We start from the raw sequence: 19,303 nt of genomic DNA, 5'->3' as shown, positions 1-19,303 counted from the left end.
AGTGGTAACTACACCACATACCTCCCCCCTCTGTTCAAACTTGTGGGGTTGAACACATGACATCACCCAGGGATCTTGAGACCTGGCACCCATGTCACCTTGCCCTACCAGTCGGGAGGACCATCTCCGTCTGTTTCGTTAGTCATACTGCATATTTACGTTAGGCCTCCCCTGCCCCCAGCGGTCAGTATCTCGGCCTTGGGCTTTGGCCTTCCCGTCAACGTCCGTCAGAGTGACCAGACACTCTTTAGTCTCCACCTGTCTGCAGTGTGCTTCATCACGTGACCTTTCTCTCACTGGCTGGCTCTCCCAGTTTGCACGGTCATGAGTCCCACATCCAGCTGGGCCAACTGGCTGGTCTGAGTCTGACCCTCTGTCGCTATGTCCACCACCGAGTCTCGTGCCTATGTTACTAAGATTAGAACGGCCACTTGCGGACTCTCGACGTTCTTGCCTTCGACTACCTGTCCTTTCATTCCTTGGAGGATCCCTTCGGGTCCTTACACCTTGGGTTGGAGGGGGACGCCACCTGACGTTCTCTATCTGCTCATTCATCTGCAGTCGATCCTGTCTTAGCTGCTCAATCTCCTTCAGGTACGCTACCCGATATTCCAGGAGCATGCGAAGCTTCCCAATGCTTTCCACCGAACCAACCACAATGACAGGAACCATGTCATCTTCAATAACGACTTGGATTTCACCAGCAGGTGAGATCCTCACTCTCTTCACACAGGATCAATTCACCATCTCCTGCATCACCTTTCCAAGTCTGCCAATGACTTTCCCCACCAGATTTCTGGGCACCGGAATTATGTCTTCCACAAAGCCCAGCCGAATTTGTGCTTCCCTTGCAAGCTCCAGACGTCGAGCGGCTTTCCAATTACGCTTCACGAGCATCTGTTTCGTGCGGAGACATTGTAGGTGCATCTCCTTCAGGACAGCCACCCTTCTCTCTGTGTCTTCCGTTTCTGCCAGTATCACCAACTGGTCTGTTTCTGGTGCCCAGCTCACACTATAGGCCTTTACTGCCTTTTTAAAGGTCTCATGCACACCTTCGCTGGCACACGCTTCTCGCACGTCTTCGGGTACCTCCATCACACACTTGAAGGTCATGGACTTGCTCTCATCCTGGACAGATGGCTCTGGGTTCCCCACGGACACTTCCCTCAAGGTATCTGCCAAGACCGGGTGACTGTCTTGTGCAGCTCTTGGCTCACCATCTTCCTGAGATTTACAGTCTTCAGGACCCTTTTCCAAGATGGGCTTTGGCAGTTCTGCCTTGCTATCAGTCGGGCAAGGCCGCTGTACATCTTCGCCCCTCCACTTCTCCTGCAGAAGACCTTTTACTACTCCACTGAGTTCTTGCAGAACTTTATCTTTCTCCTCTGCCAGGTAGCGACGCTCATCCTCTCTCCTGAGAATCTCCTGTTGATGCTTCTCTTGGGCCTCTCTGAGCACCTCCATATCTTCCAACAGGGTCTTGTTCATGGTTTTACACGCTGACAGGTGACCTCTGAGCTCAGAGACTTCCTTCTCCAGCTCATCCACTCTGTGCTCAGCTGCTTGCCTTAGACTCTTTCCCGTTCGACATGTTCTGTTACAGTCTCCTTTATCAGCTGTATCTCACGATCTTGTTCTCTTTTGTCCATCACGTGTCGCACCACTACCTCTTTAATTATATCGTTAAAGGGTACCACTGGGTCAGTCACCCCAGTCGAGTGAACCCTCCAGTTACCGTCCAGCACCAATGTGTCTAGTCCAGTAGTCTCATCTCCCAGCCCACCATCTGTCTTATCACGAGACGTCAGGTCCGTCAGTTGGGCAGATGTACTTCTTCCTCTGGTCAGTTCTACCTCTGACCTGTCCATGTCAGGAGCCGTCACTGTCTCAGTGTCTGCTTGTCCCACAGTCGAAGCATCTCCATCGTCAGACCAAACGTCATCAAACAAAAGAAAGTCCCGGCCCCTCTCCCAGGCATAGACTAAGTCCCGTGGTATTCCTCTACCTTGGCACTCACCACCTTTGGTCCCCTCAAACACTACTGTGTCTACTGCGTAGTTCACCGTGACCCCGTGTTTACAGCGAACCCTGACGTTTTTCTCGGTCAGAGAGAAAACGAGAGGCGTTCCTGTCAGAGTCACCTGACTCTCTGAGTCCAGCCGACCAAAGGCTCCTTCCCGATGCAGCATCACTGTACACATCTGTGGCCCATCAATACTACCTGGAAAGGATATTCCACATTCTGAAAAAGACCTGCACATACACTGCGGTACTCCAGACATACCTACTGAGTCACCCAGTGCTGTCACTTCTTCACACTTGGCCACTTTCTGGACCACCACCCCACTTTGGGTTGCCACTCCAATTTGGGTCACCGCCCCCTTTTGGGACCCCACCCCTTTTTGGGTTACCACTCCAATTTGGGTCACCGCCCCCTTTTGTGACTCCACCCCTTTTTGGGTTACCACTCCAATTTGTGTCACCGCCCCCTTTTGGGACTCCACCCCTTTTTTGGTTACCACTCCCTTTTGGGTCACCGCCCCCTTTTGGGATTTCCCCATGTCCGTTCTGCAGAACTTCTTATGCCACAGTTCACACAGTACAGTTTGTCTTTTAACGATACCACACAAGTCTTTGTTGGCACCACCACAGCTCCTGCTGTCACTGATCACTGGCACCTCCGGCTGCTGTTCACACACACACAGCGGCTGGTGTCACTGCAGCTCCTGCTGCGCCATCTTCGTGGACCCACCGATCCACCAGAAGCCGCTTGTCCCCTTCTTAGGCTGTGTGCACACGCTGCGGATTCCGCTGCGGATTAATCCGCACGGATTTTGCAAAAACCGCAGATAATCCGCAGGTCCAAAGACCTGCGGATTATCTGCGGTTTTGCCTGCGGTTTGGTCCTGCGGATTCACTATCTCCACAATGGTGGAGATAGGAACCCGCAGCGGTTTCCGCAGAAAGAATTGACATGCAATTCTTTCTGCGGATTCAAAACCGCAGCAAATCCGCGCGTTTTTTTCCGCAGCGTCGGCACAGCGTTTTTTGCTTTTCCATTCAAATGAATGGTACTATACACCGCAGCTAAAACTGCTGCGTGTCCGCAGCGGCCAAAACCGCTGCGGAAACGCAGCGGAATCCGCAGCGTGTGCACACAGCCTTAACCCCGCCGGGTTACCGGAAACCGCTTGTCACCCTCAAATATAAAAACCACAAAAGCGCGCCCATAGGGCCTTACCAGTGCAGGTATAATGGGTTATGAAGCAATGATACAGGGTACTCACCCTCAATAGTTGTGTAAAGCCACAACTACTGTATCCGCTTAGTCACATGCAATAAAGCTGCAGCAGGATGGTGTAGACAGACAGCGTCTGCTACCAATGCTCCCAGGGCAGATCCCAAAAAAGGAAAAACACCAGGACCCTGTGCTGCGAGACCTTCGTGACCCCACTGAGCCACAGCAAGCACCTTCAGGTTTTGCAGAGGAAAAGAAAAAAAAAACAAAAAACAAAAAAAAAAAACACATGCACAGTCTCTCACGTGTCCTGTTCGTGTGCCACTCAGGACGTACCGTCTCCACCTGAGACCGTCCAACACACAGGCGCACACCGGGTGCTTTTCAGGGAGCAGCCCTCCTCCCAAGGTTTCCCAACACACCGGTCTCACCAGGTCCAGGGGCTCAGCGAGTGCTCTTCAGGACATCCGTCTCCACCTGAGACTGCCCAACACACGCCTCACCAGGTCCAAGGTCATAGCACGTGCTTCAGGGCTCCTCCCAACACTGACCCTCCAGGACCTTGCTCACTGACCCCTCCAGGGACACAGTCTCTCACTGACCCTGGTCAGTGCAACACAGACTCCTGTCTGTTACCTGTGTCGGCCACACAGGTTCTCGGATGCCTCTTCTCCTCAGAGGTATCCCACAAATATTAACACAGTCACTTTCTCTGACCTCGGTCAGTATTACTCACGGTTGTCAGACAGTCTTCTCTTCTGGCTCAGAATCGCCAGCACTGCCACACGTGCTTCTGGGAGTCGCTGCCCGCAGTCTGTCACCAATTGTAGGGATGTGACTCGCTCAGGTGCAGCGGGAGACAATCATGAGGCAGGTTCTTCCCCAAATTCATGAGGTTTATTTGCTCCTTAAACCATAAATCAGCGTATCACCAAAATAGCCTCTAGCTTAGGCACAAAAGAACATAAACGTCCGTGGCTTCAGACTCGGACCGAGAGTCTCAGCACATGCTGGGAGGTGTAGTCCTCCCCATATACAACCTCTGTAGTGTCCCGCCTGGACACATGGAAGTCTGTCCACACTCAGACAGACTCCCTCCACACTCTCTCACATGTGCCAAACACCTCAATTACATAGCCCTGTAACCACACCCACAGGTGATCACATGGCTATGACATCACTAAAGGTTGTATAGACACACACAGGCTTCCCTGACAGTGTAACAGAAAGATCAGCAGTACCTCTGCTGATCAATACACCCTGGAGCCTGCATCCCAAGGCCACCCACCTTGAGACCCATAATGGTCATTTAGGACCCTGCTCCTGTTACCACACTGAATGTGCCTGTACACCCGTCCTGGGACACCCACACAGCGCCCCCTAGCTGACATAGTGGTAACTACACCACAATACATATCGGCAGTTGTTAAGGGGGTTAAAACACAATACCTGATTGAGACAAAAAAGCTGAAAAACCTGATAAAAAAAAAATTGAACTAAAAAACGCAACTAACCAAATTGTTACGGCACTGCAGCACAGGACTAGGGTAGGAGGGGGAAAAATGACCCTGCACTGCGACTAGGCTGATACCTTATGATGGAGTGGGCGACCCATTCCTAGTGAACAGACCCACCGACGATCCTAGGTTAATCTCAAGCGAAGACCTATAGATAGGACTCTCCACTCTACTCTCAAGATCACATCTCACTACCTGTGCACTTGACCCGATCCCATCCCACTTCATCCCAAACCTCACCACAGTCTTCATCCCAACCCTAACCCATCTCTTCAACCTATCACTAACAACTGGTGTTTTCCCCTCAAGCTTTAAACATGCCTCAATCACACCTATCCTCAAAAAGCCCTCTCTTGACCCATCCTCTGTATCTAGCTATCGCCCTATATCACTTCTCCCCTATGCCTCAAAACTACTGGAACAACACATCCATCTTGAACTATCCTCCCACCTCTCTTCTTGCGCCCTACTTGACCACTTGCAATCCAGCTTCCGGCCACACCACTCCACTGAAACTACACTAACTAAGGTCACCAATGACCTACTAGCCGCCAAAGCCAAGCGACACTACTCTGTCCTCCTCCTCCTGGACCTGTCCTCTGCCTTTGATACAGTGGACCATTCCCTATTACTACAGAACCTCTCATCTCTTGGTATCACAGACTTGGCCCTATCTTGGATTGCGTCATACCTAGCAGACCGGACATTCAGCGTCTCCCATTCGCACACCACCTCCTCACCGCGCCCCCTATCCGTCGGAGTCCCGCAAGGTTCAATCCTAGGGCCCCTGCTCTTCTCCGTTTACACCTTCGGCCTCGGACAGCTCATAGAATCTCATGGCTTTCAGTATCATCTCTATGCTGATGACACACAGATCTACATCTCTGGACCAGATATCACCTCCCTACTAAACAGAATCACTCAATGTCTGTCTGCTATTTCATCCTTCTTCTCCGCTAGATTCTAAAACTTAATATGGACAAAACAGAATTAATCATCTTTCGCCCATTTCACGTGACCTCCCCAAACAGACCTATCCATTAAAGTAAACGGCTGCCCACTCTCTCCAGTCCCACAAGTTCGCTGCCTCGGGGTTATCCTTGACACTGATCTCTCCTTCAAACCACATATCCAAGCCCTTTCCGCATCCTGCCGACTTCAACTCAAAAATATTTCACGGATCCGTACATTCCTCAACCAAGAATCTGCAAAAACCCTAGTCCATGCCCTCATCTCCCGCCTTGACTACTGCAACCTCCTGCTCTGTGGCCTCCCCTCTAACACTGTCGCAACCCTCCAATCTATACTTAACTCTGCTGCCCGACTAATCCACCTGTCCCCCCGCTATTACTCGGCCTCTCCCCTCTGTCAATCCCTGCACTGGCTCCCCATTACCCAAAGACTCCAGTTCAAAACCCTAACCATGACATACAAAGCCATCCACAACCTGAGTCCTCCGTACATCTGTGACCTAGTCTCCCGGTGCTTACCTGCACGAAACCTCCGATCCTGACAAGATCTCCTTCTGTATTCCCCTCTTATCTCCTCTTCCCACAATCGCATACAAGATTTCTCCCGTGCATCCCCTCTACTCTGGAACTCTATACCACAACATATCAGACTCGCTTACCATGGACACCTTCAAAAAGAACTTGAAGACCTACCTCTTCCGACAAGCCTACAACTTGCAGTAACCACCGATCCACCAAACCGCTGCACGACCAGCTCTATCCTTGCCTACTGTATCCTCACCCATCCCGTTGTAGATTGTGAGCCCTCGCGGGCAGGGTCCTCTCTCATCCTGTACCAGTCGTAACTTGTATTGTTTAAGATTACTGTACTTGTATGTATTATGTATACCCCTCCTCACATGTAAAGCGCCATGGAATAAATGGCGCTATAATAATAAATAATAAATAATAATAATGCCCCTTGGTAACTTTGTCTCACAGTTACCCTGCTAGGAGTTATCTTGCAGCTCCTAGCACTCTGGAGTTTAGGCTACGCCCCTAGCAGTCACGTGCTTCAGGTCCTGCTGCTCTGAAGTACGCACCTATTCGGCTGCTGCCCGCTCCACAGGTATCTTTGGGCACAGTTCTCTTTACTCAGGACACACGCACTGGCTCAGTGAGCAAGTTCAGTGCTGTGTTCTTGACAGCTCCTATTAGCCTGATTCAGATTATGGTGCACACTGGTCCAAACCCTTTCCAAATTTCCAAAAAAACTCTCCTCCTCAGGCACCGCTGCCCCAATCCTAGAAAAAGGATCGAAAGATGGATTCTTCCCAGTACAACAAAAAAAAAAGGAGAACACCCAGCCGAAGAAGACGTATGATTATTGAGAGAAAACTCAGCTAATGGTAGATATTCCGACCACATCTCCTGATTGTCTGCTACAAAACATCTCAAAAACTTCTCAACGTCCTAGTTCTTCCTCTCGGTCTGTCCATTGGACTCTGCATGATAACCCAACGAAAATGACAAATGAACCTTAAGTCTGTCACAAAAGGCACGCCAAAATCGAGCCTCAAACTGTGGTGCCCTATCGGAGACAATGTCCGTAGGGACACCATGGAGTCTGACAATCTCTTTCACAAATTCCCAGGCAAGTGTCTTAGCGCAGGGTAATTTATTGAATGGGACCAGATGACACATCTTACTAAACCGGTCTACCACAACCCTGCCACTGGAGCATGAGAAGCCTTAGACCTAGCGCACACGGTACACTGACGCACCTACTGGATGATTTCTCTTAGCCACCCCGGCAACCAGAAATTCCGACTGATCGACTTTCTAGTTTCGGCAATCCCTGGATGACCCGCAAAACAAGACTCATGACATTCCGCAAACAAAGCTCTCCTCAGGGCTTTAGACACAAACAATTTCCCATACGGAGTGTTGGTTGGTGCTGCATCCTGGGCTTTAACAATGTTATTTTCCAACTCAGAACCTAAAGCTGCCACCACCACCCCTTTCTGCAGTATAGATTCCTCCTTTTCAGTATTAACCGCTATGGAGAAAATTTGAGACAAAGCATTAGCTTCTAACATTCTTTGTCCCAGGGATATATGTCACAGAGAAATGGAACTGAGCAAAAAACAATGCCCACCTGGCTTGATGAGCATTTAAACGTTTAGCAGCATTCAGACAGATCAGATTCTTATGATCAGTATAGACTTGTATAGGATGTCTAGCGCCTTCCAAAAATGTTGCCAATGCTCAAACGCAAGCTTAATAGCCAGCAATTATCGGTTCCCAACATCCTAGTTGAGCTCTGCCTCTGAAAATTTCTTAGAAAAGAACGCACAGGGATGTACCCCATCCTCTCCCTCCTGTGACAAAACAGCCCCCACTCCTACTGAGGAGGCATCCACCTCGACCAGAAAGGGCTTAGTCTCGTCTGTCTGGATCAAAACAGGAGCAGAGCTAAACTTCTCCTTGAGATGCTCAAAGGCTTAACAGCCTCAGGGGACCATTGGACAGTATTGGCACCCTTCTTAGTCAGATCAGTAAGGGATTTGGCGATAACCGAAAAATTCTTTATGAATTTTCTGTAATAATTAGCAAACCCCAAGAATCTCTGAATTGACTTCAAGCATTCAGGTCTTGGCCACTCCAATACCGCCTGAACCGTCACCGGGTCTATCTCAAACCAATCACTGGAAACAATGTACCCCAAAAAGCTAATTTTCTGTACCGCAAACTCGCATTTCTCCAGTTTAGCAAAGAGTGTGTTTTCTCTCAGAATCTGCAGAACCTTGCAGACTCTCTACCAATGCGACTCTAGATCGGGCGAGTAGATCAAAATATCATCCAAATAAACGATAACACTCCTACCGATCAACGGCCTCAGAATGTCTTTGATGAAATTTTGAAAGAACAACGGAGCATTTGTAAGGCCAAAAGGCATTATTAGACACTCAAAATGACCTTCTGGGGTATTAAAGGCTGCATTCCATTCATCACCTTCTTTAATTTGCAGAAAATTATATATCCCACGAAGATCAATCTTAGAGAACCACTTGGCTCCAACTAATCGTTTAAACAAATTCGGAACTAGCGGCAAGGGGTAAGGATTGCGCACAGTGATCTTGTTAATCTCCCTGAAGTCCAAACACGGCCTAAGACCCCCATCTTTCTTTTTGACAAAAGAATCCCACAGTCACAGGGGACTTGGAGGGCCTTATATGACCTGCAGCAAGAGTAGTCTGCAGATATTCCTTTAAGGCCTCCCTTTCGGGGATCGTCAGATTAAATAAACGACTCTTAGGGAGAGTAGCACCTGGGACGAACTCAATAGCGCAATCGTAATCTCTATGTGGTGGTAGAGCTTGTGACTCAACTTCAGAAAATACTTTCCAGAATTCCTGAATGGCTTCAGGTCAGGTAGCTCATTTTTCACCACAGCAGCGATGTGTACATCACAACATTTCCCATAACACCCCTGACCCCAGGATCTTATAGTATTTGACAATCAGTCAAGTACAGGATTGTGCACTTTTAACCAGGGTAACCCCAGAATGACTGGAAAAGGCAATTTGTCAAGTACAAACAAATCTAAAGATTCCTGGTGCTCCATATTCCTGGTGCTCCATAAGTGTTTTTTGTCTCTGTTTGGTGTCATGCTGTAAATATAGCTAATTTGCTTTTGATACTCCTGTTTTTTTGCTTTGACAAAACTTTATTGATATACTTAGGTGCCAATTACATGCTTTTCCTATGCGTTTCCACTGTGGAAACGCACTAAAACCACATTCGCATTTTTAGCCTGCGGAATTTCTGCACCTAATGCAAGTCTATGGGGAAATCCGCACAGAAAACTCAGTGTACCTGCAAGAGAAATTGACATACTATGCACTTTAAAAAAAGCACCGCAGGTCAGTTTACACTGAGTAACATAAAAGCTTGGTGGACAGGAGATTTCTAGAAATCCCATCCACTTTTCTACACCTGTAAGATGCTGCATTTTTGATGCAGCAAAAATACACATTTCCAAAAATGAACCAAAAGCTCATTGTGGGAACGTGGCCTAAGGCTCCTTAGTATGGAGCTGCTTAGAACATAAGGCCACGTTCACACTATCAGTATTTGGTCAGTATTTTACCTTGTGTATTTGTAAGCCAAAACCAGGAGTGGAAAAGTCAGAGGAAAATGTATAACAGAAACACGTCACCACTTCTGTATTTATCACTAGAGTTGAGCGAATTTGCTCGGGTCCCTGCTTATTCGGCAGGCTATAGCGCTTACCGAATAAGCTGCAGAGGGAATCAGCTTCCTGTATCGCTGATAAGCTGTTCGACTTTGAAGCTCCAGTGTCATGGCTGTGTGACAGTCACAACACATGCATGGAGAGTCCAACAAAAAGGCTCTCCATGCATGTGCTGTTACTGTCACACCGCCGCGACACATGCAGCTGCAACGTCGAACAGCTGATCAGCCGGCGCGATCCAGGAAGCCGGGTTCCCTATGCAGCTTATTCGGTAAGCGCTATAGCTTGCCGAATAAGCAGGGACCTGAAGAAATTCGCTCAACTTTATCACCCATTCCTGGTTTTGGCAGACAAATAGTGAGGTAAAATACTGACGAAAATACTGGCATCTTTACCAAGCTGAAAGAAAGACACAATTATGAATAGATTCCCTTTTATTAACAACGCATTAAGTAATGATAAATGACTCCGTCCTGAAGGAGGTAATCTGAAATCTATAAATGATGAGCTTATATACATAGAACCAGAAATTCAACACTTGTGTTATATTACCATGTAAATGACATGATAATTGGTGAATGAGTGCCATCTATGGGTTAATATATATTTTTCACATTTATTTTAACTAGGTTTTAGTTCATGAAACTGCACAAAGCCACCAGTACATGTAAAGCTCCTGGGTTCTTTTGTCAAGTTGTTATAAATTCTAGTTCCTAGTTATATATACGGTTGCCATTACAGCTCTTCTAGGTATTGAGAGGCCAGAGTTTTGCAAGCTTTCTTTCCTGCAACATTACACTTCCAACTTGGGAAAATAGAATGACAAGGATCAGACTAGAAGTAACCCGGCATTTCTAAACATAAAGGACCTAACAAGTTCCTTTAATGGGTAGGTTCACACAAGCGCATAAAACAATCATTCAGCGTTTCGTACAGAAAAGTGGGATGATTTTTTCCTTACTTGTCATCGTTGTGCAATAAGTTTTTTTTAACAGCAGCTATTAATCAGATTCTATACTCTGCCTCAGTATTGTATCAGATTTTTTATGCACCCATAGACTTGAATGGCAGAGTGTCACTGATTTATGGAAAAAAAACAGTGTATGCTCCAATTATTTTCACACGCTACTTCGATCAGTGAAAAAAATTATTCATCTGTACTACCCCATTGAAAATCATTGGTCCGAGTGCTGTCCGGTTTTTCCATGGGCAGCACTCAGACCAAAAATACAAGCCCTGGGGTGAGTTCTGCCATTGAATGCAGCATGGAACAATTATATTTTTTGTGCAAAATTAGAGAGCAAAAAATCCTGAATGAGGCCAGTTTCACACGTCCTGATATTACCGGTACCGGAAAAACCGGTACCGGAGATATCAGTGTCTGTGTGTCCATCTGTGTACTACGTGCAGCACACGTGTGGCAACCGTGTGCCGCATCAGGACCACACGGACGGCCACCGGGGAAGAAGCGCTACTGAAAGCCGCTGTCCCCCGGCGGCAGGTGCTGTGAAGCCGGCTCTCATCCATTCTCCCCTGCTCTGCCGTGATCAGCGCAAGCAGAGGAGAATGAATGAAAGAAAAACTGACCTGCTGTGACTTCAGGACCTCATCATTTCCATTCTCTGATGGTCCCTAGGTCACAGCAGGTCAGTTTTTCATTCATTCTCCCCTGCTTGCCGAAAGAGCAGGGGAGAATGGATGACAGCCGCGTTCAGCACCTGCCACCGGGAAACAGTGGCCTACAGTAGCGCTACTTCCCCTGCGGCCGTCCTGCACATGGAGGATAGTGTGCACTGTTCTCCGTGTGCACGAGTGCGGCACATTTTGCGGCCCGTGTGTTCTGGTAAAAATGGATATGTCTGTGTGAGAGAGAGAGAGAATGAATGAGAATTTTTTTCAGCCGCCACAACCGGGTTTAGGGTTAAATTTCTGCCAAAGGTAATTCTTCCGGGCATGCGCTGTGAAAAATGCGGATCCGGCCAGGCAAAAAAAATGTTTCATGGTCCGTCCAGTCATGTCAGCGGACGCCAAAATTTTGGCGGATCCGTAAAAAAACGGATCCAACGGATGACCATCCGTCAAGATCCGCCGATAATGCAAGTCAATGGGAAAAAAGACGGATCCGCCAAGAAAAATGGCGGATCCGTTTTTTTGCAAAACGGCGGATTTTGACTGATGGAGACAAACGGATGTGTGAAAGAGGCTTAAGGTGTTATGCAAGCACACTTGTTCCCTAATTGAGAATTTTCAGCGTGTCTCGTTGCTGTTCAACAGCCGCAACACATGCAGTGATTGCCTAACAAACAGGTAATCCCTGCATATGCTGCGGGTATCGAACAGCCACAAGACACACAGCCGTGGAGACTCGAGTATTTTTTTTTGAGCACACCGAAAGTACTCAATTAGGACACAAGTGTGCTTGCATAACACCTCATCCGAGCATACTCCATCATCACTACTAGAAATCTATTACACTGACTACAGCTTATTACAACAGGAGTAGAAAACAATTTATGCTCTTTAAAATATTTGCAAATATTTGGCTTCCGAGCTGGAGTGGCCAGATAAAGTCCTCATTCCCGTGTTTTGGAGGGGGTTGGCTGACTATGTAAAAGACGCTCTGGCCACTAGGGAGATTCCTGCCACACTGGAGGAGCTAATAGCGGTTTCTACCCACATCGACCTTCGCTTTAACGAGCCCAGTGTAGGCAGAGGTTTCGGCTGGCTCCCATCTTCGCCAAACCTCTGGAATCTCCAGCCCAGAAGTCTGAGCCACAGGAGGCCATGGAGGTGTTTCGAGCGGGATCTCAGTCCCGGACCACGCGTACACGCATGGTCTGTCGTATCTGCCGGCAGTCGGGACATCTTGCCTCTAGATGTCCTCAGCAAGCGAGGAAATGTCCGCGCTTAGTGACCTTAGGAGCTGGTTCACTAGACGCAGCGACGCCATCCTCTAAGCTCACCTTTAGGGGGACAATCGGTATTGGCCCATCCACCCAGGTGGTAGAGCTATGCGTGGATTCTGGGGCGGAGGGCAATTTTATGTCTTCTGCCTTCGCCCGATGGCATGCAATTCCACTGGTGATGCTCGCCAAGCCACTGACCATACGAGTGATAAATGGGTCGACATTACCCTCACAGATAACACATCAGACCATCCCGTTTACTCTAGCCATGTCTCCATTCCATCAGATCATCTCTCTGCTAGTCATGCCCGAGGGAATTGATGAGGTTCTCTTAGGGATGCTATGGCTACGCTATCACTCCCCTCATATAGAGTGGTCTTCAGGGAGAATTCTGGGATGGAGTAAATCCTGTGAGGGTAGATGTCAGAGGGATTACCTTCAGGTTGCTACTACAGAGGTACCCACAGATCTTTCCTCTCTCCCCAAACACTATTGGCCCTATCTGGATGTGTTCTCCAAGAAGGCAGCGGAGACGCTTCCGCCTCACCGTCTCTGTGACTGTCCTATTGACCTCTTTCCTGGTGCGGAGCCTCCCCAGGGTCGGGTTTATCCTCTCTCTCTCCCGGAGACGGAGAATCTGGCAAGAGGATTCATTAGGAAGTCAGTGTCACCTGCGGGGGTGGGGTTCTTCGTACAGAAGAAGAACAGGGAGCTACGTCCAGGCATAGACTACAGGGGTCTTAACGCCATTATGGTTAAGAACAAGTACCCTCTGCCCCTGATATCGGAGCTTTTCGATAGGTTGCGGGGAGCGAGGATTTTCACAAAGCTTGATCTGCGGGGTGCCTACAACCTGATACGCATCCTTGAGGGGGATGAATGGAAGACTGCATTTAACACCAGGGATGGGCACTATGAATACCTGGTGATGCCCTTCGGGCTTTGTAATGCTCCAGCCATCTTCCAAGACTTTGTGAATGACATCTTCCGGGATATGCTAACCACCTCAGTTGTAGTCTATCTGGATAATATTCTCATCTACTCTCCAGATATGGACTCCCACCGGAGAGATGTATGCAAAGTCTTCAACCTCCTATGGGAAAACTCCCTCTATGCTAAGTTTGAGAATTGTGTGTTTGAGCAGGAGAGCAGGAGTCCTTGCCTTTCCTGGGCTATATCATCTCTACCCAGGGATCGGCCATGAATCCTGCCAAGCTACAGGCAGTGATGGATTGGCAGGAGCCTCATTCCCTTTAAGCGGTGCAGCGTTTTTTGGGATTTATCAACTACTACCGCCAATTCATCCCCCACTTCTCAACTTTGGTAGCTCCCTTGGTTGCCCTCACCAAGAAGGGAGCAAATCCTAAATTGTGGTCGGAGGAGGTCTCCAAGGCTTTCCTCTCTATTAAGTCTCACTTCGCTTGCTCTCCCATTTTACATTGCCCCGATGTGAATAAACCATTTACTATAGAGGTGGATGCCTCATCCGTCGATGCTGGAGCAGTCCTGTTCCAAAAGGATGCTCAAGGTCGGAAGCATCCTTGCTTTTTCTTTTCTAAGAAATTCTCACCGGCGGAGAGGAACTACTCCATCGGGGACAGGGAGTTGCTAGCCATGAAGTTGGCCTTTTCAGAATGGAGACACCTCCTGGAGGGGGCTCGCTATCCCTTCCAAGTCTACACTGACCACAAAAATCTGGTGTACCTACAAACTGCTCAGCGGTTAAATTCTCGCCAGGCTAGATGGTCCTTGTTCTTCTCCCGCTTCCACTTCACCCTCCACTTTCTTTTCTTTTCTGGGAGAAGAACATTCGAGCCGATGCTTTCTCCACTCTGTAGTGTCATCAGAGGAGGAGCCTTGGTTAATTGTCATTTCAGAGAGCCTGAGAACTGTGGCCCTGGTTTCGCTAGAGTCTGTGCCCCCGGGCAAGACTTTCGTTCCACCTAATTTGTGACCGGAGGTTCTCTCTTGGGCTCACTCGTCCAGGGTAGGTGGACAATTTTTGACCAAGAGGACATCTGAGCTCCTGGCGAGGAAGTACTGGTAGCCACATATGGCCCGTGACGTCGGGGACTATATTCGGGCATGTCTCCTGCGTCAAGAATCGGTCTCCTCGGCAACGGTCTGCTGGGTTACTTTACCCTCTGCCGGTGGCAGACAGGCCCTGGGAGATGGTCGGGATGGACTTTGTGGTGGGCTTACCCAAGTCTCGTGGCTGCACATTATTTGGGTAGTCACTGACCATTTCTCCAAAATGGTGCACTTGGTGCCTCTTCCGCGGGTGCCTTCTGCACAGGTCTTGGCGGTGTTGTTCATTAGGCACGTTTTCCGTCTACACGGCATGCCTGACAAAATCGTCAGTGACCAGGGTCCCCAGTTTACGTCTCGGTTCTGGAGAGAGCTTTGTCGTCTGCTCAGCATTGAGCTGAATCTCTCTTCAGCTTACCATCCCGCGACGCTGATTCTCTCTTCAGCTTACCATCCCGAGATGAATGGGTTGGTAGAGAGGGCCAACCAGACCCTAATCACATATCTGCGACATTTTGTTTTGGCCAGGCAGGATAACTGGCCGTCCCTGCTGCCGTGGACAGAGTTTGCGCTAAACAATGCCATAGCTGATTCCACTGGACAAACCCCATTCCTCCTTAACTACGGCCAGCATCTGCGGGTTCCTGTGCCGATGCCCATGTCTTCCACCAACTCTAGGGTGGCAGACTGGGTGGTGGAGGCACGTGGCATTTGGGACCACACACAGAATGTCATCCGGGCCTACAAGGAGAGAGTGAGGGTTTCCGCCGATGCTCACCGGCGCCCCGCTCTGACCTTTGCTCATGGCGATCTAGTGTGGCTCTCCGCCCGTAACATCAGGCTGCGAGTCGAAACCACTAAGTTTGCGCCTCACTTTATAGGTCCCTTCAAGGTCCTGGAATAGGTTAACCCTGTGGTACACCATCTGGCTCTTCCACCACGCCTCGGTATCACCGACACCTTTCATGTGTTCCTCCTAAAACCAGTTCACATGTCCCAGTTTTCCGAGTCATCTGCTGGGACATTGGGCTCGTCTACGGACGATTATGAGGTGAACGGCATTGTTGGGTGCAAGGAACGAGGTAAAAAGTTCTATGTGGTGGACTGGAGGGGTTATGGCCCAGAGGACAGGACCTGGGAACCTATTGAACACACAGATCACTCAGGCTTTTGAGCAAAGCGAAGCACAAGGAGGGGGTGCCCTAGGAGGGGGGGTAATGTTAGGCACCGAGGTTCTCCCACTGCACAGGGAGAATCTCAAGCTATGTCCTCTGCGGTCTCCCAATCCTCTACGGATGCAGAGGTTCCTGCTCAGCAGAGACGTCGGTCCCAGCGTCTTGCACAGGCTAATGTTAGGTGTCTGGTTGCTACTCCAGGCTCAGCTATAGTACCATGCATGAGTCAGCAGTGAGCAGACGCTCCTGGGACTAAGTCCTGCTTTTCTACTACTGAGCATGCCTGTGGGACGACCTCTCATTGGAGGTCGGAGGTCACGTGCTCAGGTCCTATTGCAGCTCGGATTGGGCCATCAGAAGGGTCCCGGAAGGCTGCGTCTATAAAAGGATCGCATGACCGCACGGCCGTGCGCTAATATAGACAAAGATTAGACCATGTGGAGTGAGTGTTGTATGCATGTATGAATGTCACTGGTGAATGACTCATTAAGAAACCCCTACCCTTGGTACGCATGTGTTGTGCAGCCTAGCCTGTTAAGTGCCCAGGTCTAGGTGTAGGTAGAGGCAGAGCCAGAGACTGGAATCAGTGTCCACCGGTGGCTCCACACGCCATGGTGCACGTGCTCGACACTCTACCATAGTCAGCGCCTATAGTGGTGTCCGCAAGTGCGACGCCACGTGCTCAGAAGGTCTAGAGGGACTCTGACCCCGTGTCCTTGGGGCAGAGATCTGTGACCGCATTCTGTCTGCCCCCTTGCCAAGCTCTGCGAGTTCTAACAGACTCCGGCATTTAAATTCCGCGGTACTGCGGCTCTGTGACGTAACAGAGTCCGCTCCTGTTAACACCAGGTGACGTTAACCCGCGTGTGACCTTTTGTATACCGCTATATACATCCGCCATTACTAAGCAGCAGTTTACCACCTGTGCACGGTGGAGCCCGGGCTGCGATCGCATTTTACGATCATTTTATTATTTGGTGCGTTCCGCCAGCCCTAACAATATGTTTACTGGTATTTAATATTTTCAATATAATTCCCATTGATATTTTACTTTTTGAGCACTGATGAACAGGTGGAATATATGAAAGGATGGTAAATCCTGGGGGCAATAATCATGTATAATTGATTTTCTACAGCAATAAAGCTAGCTGGTGTAGGTCTGAATCATTGTCAGGTCTGTACTACATCTACATACAGTAAATCTCTATGTTCAATTGTAGCCTTATTGTTAATTCTGTTAAAGAAAACAATTGTTGCACATAGCCAGTTATTCTATAATTAATTGTATTATGGGAAGGTCCATGCTGCCATAAATCGCTGGCAATCCCACAGATCATTGCGGAGCTCATGATACAGAGGACACTTGGTTATGATTGCTATGTTTCAATTAAACTAGCAGTATTTAATTTTCCACCTCACACTTGACATTTACCTTTAAAGCTTATAAAGAGCTCGTTCTGCATGGAGTGCTTTGGGGCTTTGATGAAATGACATTTATGAAACATGCTTTGCAGGTCACAGTTCAGTCCTGTGATGACTTCTTTGATGATCTCAAGAAGAGTCATGACAAACCTGTCATTGATTAGATTATTGCAGGGCATGGCCATGTAGCGCAAGTCTATCTGGTACACGTAGTCTGGTTCATGGTAAGCTAGAAAGAAAAGAGCAACATAAGCTTACATATACAGAGGAGCCCATCTTCAAGGCACTTTCCAAAAAACTGCAGAATTTTTGTTCCTGCCATCATGGTAATCCTCAGCCAACAGATCGTTTTATGTACATAAAGATATATAAAAAAAATAAATCCCTCTTTATAGGCATTTCCAGTAGTTAAACATTGATGACCTATCTTTAGGAAAGGTCATCAGTATCACATTGTTGACATTCCGTCACCTCCACCGATGAGCTGACTAGAGTCATATGTACACAGTGTACAAAGCTGAAACAGCACAGCTCTGAACAATGACTTCCCAGGTGTCGTAGCTCATTTCCTATTTATGTAAATGGGAAATTAAATGCTAAATACCATAGGCCAACAATATCGAACTGCTAGAAAACCCAGAGGTGGACATATCTGTAGTGCAATATGTGCAGCAGCACATGTGCCCAAGGGGTAAGGGCCTCCATTCCCATCTCGAGAGCAGGTGGAATTGTGCATTATGATGAGCTATTGGTCTGTAAAAGGATCATATACTGTTCTTGCACAGGAGCATCTTCTGTTTGTGTCCATCAGTTGTACTTTAACAACTCCTACTTCACAATCTAAAGTTGATTTCAATGAAATTGTTGGCCAAATTGTTAGAGTAAAGTTGCTCATATATTTTAGATATCTATACAGGCCTCCACATGCTCAGTTCAGCTGAACATAAATGTGTTTTCAATGATAGAGAGGAGAAAGCTAAAACCAGACAGCTGATGGAGGCTTAACTTCTACAACAAATGTATTGGGCGTTGTAATTCAACAAGCCTGACTCTTCTCGCTCCCGAGAGAAACCTTTTATACATATTATATGTCTCCCTGTGATTAACCTCTTCACGACCATTGACGCCACATTGGCGTCATGAAAAGTCGTGCCAAAACGACCCATGACGCCTATACGGCGTCATGAAAAGATCTCCCTCCTGCGGGTCGGGTGAGCGGGTTCAATGAAAGTTCACCCAACCCGCAGTTACAGGGGGACCTAGACTTGACCCCGGGGGGGTGGCTACGCCCCCCCCCCCGGGGATACGATCACTCCCAGTGACCTTTTTGTCACCCCCCTCGCATCTGACTGGAGCTAGCGTCCATGTGACGCCAGCCCTCCAATCAGATGTGGAGGGGCGGAGTAAAATCATGGCTGCCTCGTTCCTCAACTTCATCCCGTCCGTGGAAGCTGAGGAACGAGGTGCCTGACTGCCGCCCTGACCTGCGATCACCGCCACCGCCGCTGCTTTCACCGCCGCCGCCACCACTGCTCTCCGGTAATATATTTTACTGCCCTGCCGCCTAATTCCAGCCCCTCCCACCTCCACTCAATCTCCCCTGCCCCCTGATCATCTCCTGCTCCCCTGATCCTCCCCCAGCACCCCCGATCATCCACCTGCTGTCTCCAGCTCTGCCAGCTCCTCAGCCACCTACTGCCTCCTGTGCCTGAGAGCCCCCTCCTGCCCCCGTGATCACCCCTCAGCCCTAGTGATCACCCCCATCAACCCCTGCCCCCCCTGATTAACCCCTGCCCCCCGATTAACCCC

General features: G+C 48.7%; 1 protein-coding gene across 1 annotated transcript in view; it reads right to left on the bottom strand.

The window, feature by feature from the left end:
* The window catches only part of ZPBP2 (zona pellucida binding protein 2), a 202,157-nt gene that overhangs the window by 106,772 nt on the left and 76,082 nt on the right, over positions 1 to 19,303 (bottom strand). Inside the window, exon 3 of the mRNA XM_073572279.1 lies at positions 17,505 to 17,723. Within this exon, the coding sequence (XP_073428380.1) occupies positions 17,505 to 17,723 (219 nt within the window). The remainder of the gene's footprint in view (positions 1 to 17,504; positions 17,724 to 19,303) is intronic.

The sequence above is a fragment of the Dendrobates tinctorius genome, unplaced genomic scaffold (genome assembly GCF_039654945.1).
Source record: "Dendrobates tinctorius isolate UK_male_01 unplaced genomic scaffold, ASM3965494v1 ptg000032l, whole genome shotgun sequence".
In the NCBI taxonomy this organism is placed as follows: Eukaryota; Metazoa; Chordata; class Amphibia; order Anura; family Dendrobatidae; genus Dendrobates; species Dendrobates tinctorius.
This window is presented reverse-complemented; position numbering and strand designations above follow the sequence as displayed.